The 6110-nt window shown below is 36.9% G+C and overlaps 1 protein-coding gene across 1 annotated transcript in view; it reads left to right on the top strand.

Moving 5' to 3' along the window:
- Positions 1-4422: 4422 nt before the first annotated feature.
- The window catches only part of LOC134265139 (uncharacterized), a gene marked incomplete at its 3' end in the record, with an annotated part of 9006 nt that continues 7318 nt past the window's right edge, over positions 4423-6110 (top strand). The window contains exon 1 of the mRNA XM_062747386.1: positions 4423-4591. Coding sequence (XP_062603370.1) covers positions 4423-4591 — 169 coding nt within the window. The remainder of the gene's footprint in view (positions 4592-6110) is intronic.

A 6110-nucleotide genomic window follows, 5' to 3' on the forward strand; every position in this document is an offset into this window, starting at 1 on the left:
CAACGTAACTATGTACTTGGATAGTTTTTTTTATTAAATACCCCATCCCTGTTATGTAATGCCCAAGAGCAGAGAAGAAGATTTTCAAAGAATTTTTGCAATTCCACATTATAATCAATAGAGCCCCATCCTAGCACTAGAACCCATGACCCAGGGGCCATGAATTTCACAATTTTGGTAGAGGCAGCCTTATTCAACATAACTTTGTACTTGGTTAGTTTATTTAATGCCCAGGAGCAGAGAAGATTATCAAAGAATCTATGCATTTTCACGGTATATCTATTTAGCCCGGCCCTAGCACTAGAACCCCTGACCCTTGGGCCATGAATTTCACAATTTTGGTAGAGGACTCAATGATGATTATAATCCTGCAAACAGTTTGACTCTTGATGTCCATGAGTAAAGAAAAAGATTTTTAAAGATTTCATTAATTTTAGTGGTTTTTGCCCCACCCCTCAGGCCCCGGGGGGGGGGGGGGGGCAGGGACTATGAAATTCACAATTTTTGTTACCCTTTACCCATAGATGCTTTATGCCAAATTTGGTTGAAATTGGTTGAGTGGTTGCAGAGAAGAAGCTGAAAATGTTCAAATGTCAACACACGACGGACGAAAACAGATAGCAATAGGTAGTAAACTTAGGTGACCTAAAAACACTTGTCTTCATCAAAACTCAGTGATACTTCTAAAATTGTAAAACTATCCGCAGCCAACAAGCTGAATATTCCGCATCTTGGATATGTTGAAGTTACTTTGAAAATACAGGAAACTGTGTGTACAAATGTGGAATGTGAGACTAATAGTAGTGACCCAGTACAACTTAGGATGCAACGTTCTCCAATGTGACAGGAAACACTTACGTTAGAAACCTTTGACAACAAAAGAAACTGTTTGGAACGATGTAATGTTTATCTAAAACGTAGATGAGGAAAACATACAGATTGGATTTGTGAAATTGGCAGCACAACAATCAGTGAAAATTCAAGCAAATTCGATGAAAGTGGTATTTGGTTCAAATAGAAGAAGGAAGTCATCTGTACCGCAAACCGCAGTAGTTCAAGCAATATCAAGTGAAAATGGCTCTCTACTCAAAAATATATTATTTTTGGACATATTCATTGAAATGAAAGATGGGACAGTACCAGTGAAATTGATGAACACTGGACATGAGGATATGTGGTTGACACCAAAGACTTGATTAGGTGTAGTGCACAGTGCAGAGTTGCTTCATTCATCAGAAGATGAGTACAAAGTCAAAGTTTTACTAGATACTGAGCTTGTGATAAGACACATTGTGAAAGAGAGTGAACATGATCAGAACATAAGAGTTAAGATCAGACTGCAGACTCTTCATCATTTCCAGTAAAATTGGATGTGTTACTCAAGAGATGTATTGACGAGACTGGTGAAATCAAACAAATTCTGCTACCGGAAATTCTGAAAGACAAAGTGTTGGAAAGTGTGCATGATCACGCAGGACATCAAGGTGTGGAAAGGACATTGGCATTACTACGCAAAAGGTGTTTCTGGATACGAATGGCTCAGGATGTGCAGAAGAGTGGTGTAAGAACTGTGAACGTTGCATGATTGCAAAAGCACTCATGCCAAGTATAAAGCCACCAATGGGAAATCTCATTGCATCTCGTCCTATGGAGATACTGGCAATTGACTACACTCTACTCGAGAAGTCAACGGATGGCCGGAAAAACGTTTTGGTGATGACAGATATATTTTCAAAATTCACCCAGGCAATACCAACAAGGGACCAGAAAGCTGTGATAGTAACTAAAACGATTGTGAAGGAATTGTTCGTACGATATGGGATATTGCGCAGAATACACGGCGACCAGGGACACAACTTCGAAAGGCAAGTCATACAAGAGCTCTGTAAAATTTACGGTGTGGAGAAATCAAGAACTACCCCCTATCATGCCGAAAGTGATGGACAGTGCGAACGATTTAATCAGACCATGCATGATCGACTACGCACTCTTACTAATGAACACAAGAAAAGGTGGACGGAATATCTGCCAGGGTTTTCTCCTTACTTCTTATTTTTTGGCCGTGAACCTACATTGCCCATAGATTTCTTCTTGGAACTCATGCAGAGTCGGAGTCCGACGCTTCCACCATAGACGACTGGATTAATAAACATAAGAAAAGACTTAGTGAAGCTTTGCATTCAGCAGCTACAAATACAGAAAAAAAATGGTCAACGTAGAAAAGAGATTCAGAACAGGAATACTAAAGAGGTACCAATCAAGATTGGCACGAGAGTATTATTGTGAAATCGTGTGTTAGGGAGAAACAAATTTCTGGACATGTGGTCATCCATACCCTACAAGGTGGTTGCAAGGCCAGGAGGAAATGTATACACGATCCAACTTGCAGACGGGAATGGACCAACGAGAAACGTAACAAGGACAGAGATTTTTGATACAGGTGATGAAGTAGACGACAAGTCAGATAGCGATGTTGATGATGTGACTGTTGTCCAGCCTATGGACATCAAAGCACAACTAGAAACCCCTCCGATAGGAGAAATGTTTCAATCTGACACCTCTAGTGGTCTGAGTGACGAGGACGGTCAAGATGAAATGGAACAGACTGTATATAGACGTTCATCGCGTTCAACAGCAGAAAAACACTCCAATCGTTTTATTTGCCTAAAAGTGCCCTTGTTTCGTGTAAGGAAGTTCGTGTTTCTTCAGTGGATGATAAAAACATTAGTGAACTCAGTGATGCCGTAGCTAATTTAGGTGCATCTTTAGGAAAGTCTTTGAGTGCAACGCTAAGCCAATCGTGGGCAAATGTACATGGACAGAAATAGTTGTTTTTAATATTTAATATTGAAAATTTATTGATGGAAATTGTACAGATAGAATTTTACATGTAATTTTTTTGTTGAGTGCTTAACATGTGAATCACTGTACTACGGCTGTATTTTTTTTTACATTGCTGGGGACAGCAATGTCAAAGGGGGGGAGATATGTTATAAGGAGAAAAATTATGTTGAAAATTCTATCATTTTGTTTATATAAAAAATAAAGTGTTGGATTTTTCGGGAGTTGGTTTGTTTACATTGTATCATTTTACATAACACTGGAAATTGTATTGGATTTAGTTTTGTGGTATTTACTGAAATGGTTATTTTTTTTATCAATTGTTATTATTTTAAGTTCTTATTAAAAGTATTTTATATATGAAAAAGTTAAGCTTGGAAATAATTGTGAATATTTTGATGATATCACATGGGACACTCTGTTGCATGCTGGTCATTTCTTGTGCTTTCCTAGCCATGGTGGAAAATTATCAAGAGTGAATATGCATTAATGAACCACTGCTGTAAACGCCACATATGCTGTAAACGCCACATATACCCCTTTCTTAGAAACATTGTCAGCTTGTTTCTTCATAAATGGAATAAAGAACATTGAACACACTCACCATGTTACATTGCTATGAAGCCATTTGAATAGATTTTTTAACAGTAGCTCCTCTACCAATGAAACATACAGTGGTATACATACAAAGTCCATTGTATCAATGATATAATATTTAACGTACTTTCTCCTACTTTATATAAAATGTCTTTATTGTTTTAGTGTGGGAATTAAGCTAGTTGCTATTGCAGATTTTTCCTTTACTAAAAACCAAAGAAAGTATTTTTTTGTTTAGATAAAGAAAATATTCTGAAACATTATAGTAGCTGAAAACAAATCAACGTATGTCCATTATGTTTTTTGTAGAAATCAGATCTACCACACTAACTCCAAGTACGAGTGTATCGGTGACCCAGCCAAGTCTCAACACCATGAACTCTAATTCAACGTCTGTCGTGAAGTGTAAGTATTGTGATAAATAGATCAAATCAGGAACAATCAACGTACGAACTACGAACTAATCAATATATGTACACACAACAATAGTTAAGGAATCCTCTTTTATAACTTAACTGCATTTAAGATAGATTTATGATAAGGGAACTATGATGTTTTTTAAAAAGAATCTTGCAATGTTACAAATCTTTTACTGAAATATTTTTAATTAAAGTTATAAATTGCATTTATCACCATATTGTGATAAATGCTTTAAATACCAGTGCAAGGGTGATAATTCGTGCGTTCTTGGTAGTTGTTAAACATTTTCGAGACTATTGGTTTTAAATAGATGACGCAATATAATCAAGGACCGTATGACCCCGATTTTCATAATCTACCGAAAAAGCTAGCAGGGCAGACATGTTGCAAAATTAAGTTGCAAAATTTCATGTCATAGAAATACCAAAAATACCTGCTGCCATCGGGTCGTAATGTCACTCTCAAATCAAGGAAGATGGGGAAACAACAAGTTAGACGTGATACAGCAAATCGTATAAGGATACGAACTAAACGGATGGCCGAGATAGCAGTTAAGAAGGGGATATGAAGATAACACATGTGCCACCCCGGATTCTGGATGGGTTAGGTCTAGAGAAATTGAGTTTAACAAAGCTGCCCTACAAGATCAAGATCACTAATCAGTCATCCATGGCTAGAAGAAGTGCCAGTAGCCAATCTAGGGGGACGGGATGGGGGTTGAGGTTAATGACGGGTACGCATGCATTTGTAATTTGGCAGATATACAAGTGATGTAGGTTCAACGATTTAAAAAAAATGGATTTATATTATCGGAATGTCAGTGTTAATATGGCATAGGTCTCTCTGGATAAGGGTTAAGGTACAAGTAAGTGGCACCCCTTCATGCAGTCATTAAGATAATTACTGTTAGTCAAAGGTATCCCATTGTCGGGTGCCGTCCAATCATCCTATATAAGATTTAGGCAGTATGATAAGGTCCTACGTGTACATTGATTTTGCATGATAAATAATACTAATAATAATGATAATAATTAACAAATAATAATCATAAAGGTTTTTATAATCTTTATGTCAAATTTAATGCAGTTAAACTCTATATCCACTTTATCTTATACATCTCTGTATATTGTACTAAAAGTTTAAGAGAAAGCTCAGGAAAAAAATACATGCTCAGTATTATTAAATGCTAGTGCTCGCTAGAGTCTTTGGGTTGGTATTAATACCCCGGATCTGAAATCTGAGCGGTAGTTTAAGAAAAAAATTGAAATAAAAACAAAAATGAACCAAAAGAAATAAACAAATCGTCAATGGAGAAAGCTTGATTTTGAGTTATATTGGTAATGTTAATATCACCAGTGCAGTAAGACACATTAACCCTATGAACATTTCATCGGAAATTATACTTGAGTAATGTTGGATTTAAGCTTAGTCCAAAAGGGCAGTAACCATCCATCCCTTCCCCCTCCCTAGCAAGTTTAGGTACAGATGTTCAAAGTCCAGGGTTCACCGCCTGTCCAGTTAAAGTTAAGACCAAAATCACCTGAAATTGTCTTGAGTGAGTCTGGTACCTATACAAGTTAAATATATTAATTTCACTTGTAAATTCTTCACTTTTACAATTAGCCTTTTCTCGTTAACTGCGGTCCTGTTTTAGCGCATGCGTAGAAACGCTTCCGGACGGCAACAAAACACCCACAGTTGTTTACAATAGCAACGTAATGGTCTTTCACTGCGTTGTTTACCAGTGTTCTAATCGCCAAGGCGAGAAAGGAAAGGGCAAGGGCATAAGTTTTTTCAGATTTCCAAAACACAGTAAGAAGAGAAAGGCTTGGATTCGTGCGATTAACAGAGATGACTGGGCACCCAACGAATGCAGTCGGATCTGCTTTGAAAATTTTATAGGGGGGTGGCACAGCGACGAGATTGAGGATGAGAACTATCGACAATTTTCACTTACAAAAAAATCGAAAACTGACTCTGACGTCGCTAGGGAGGAAAGAAAATGCAGAAGAAATTTGCAGCAGGTATATTAGATCAGCTTATATACATGCATATAAATACTCTCTATATAGTTTATAGTCATATTCAGAACGGAAATGCATTAAGCCTATACGCGTTCGTTTTTCAGCTAGGTCTCTTTACCTATAACTATAAAATTTAAAAGAAAAATATTAACATATTCACATTTTTAACCCGACCCATAAAATCAAGCCCTAGCTATATCATAGAATAAGTATAATTTTATATTAATA

Source organism: Saccostrea cucullata, unplaced genomic scaffold (genome assembly GCF_032062105.1).
Source record: "Saccostrea cucullata isolate Sc308-1 unplaced genomic scaffold, CSIRO_AGI_Scuc_v1 ctg10628, whole genome shotgun sequence".
NCBI classification, from domain to species: Eukaryota; Metazoa; Mollusca; class Bivalvia; order Ostreida; family Ostreidae; genus Saccostrea; species Saccostrea cuccullata.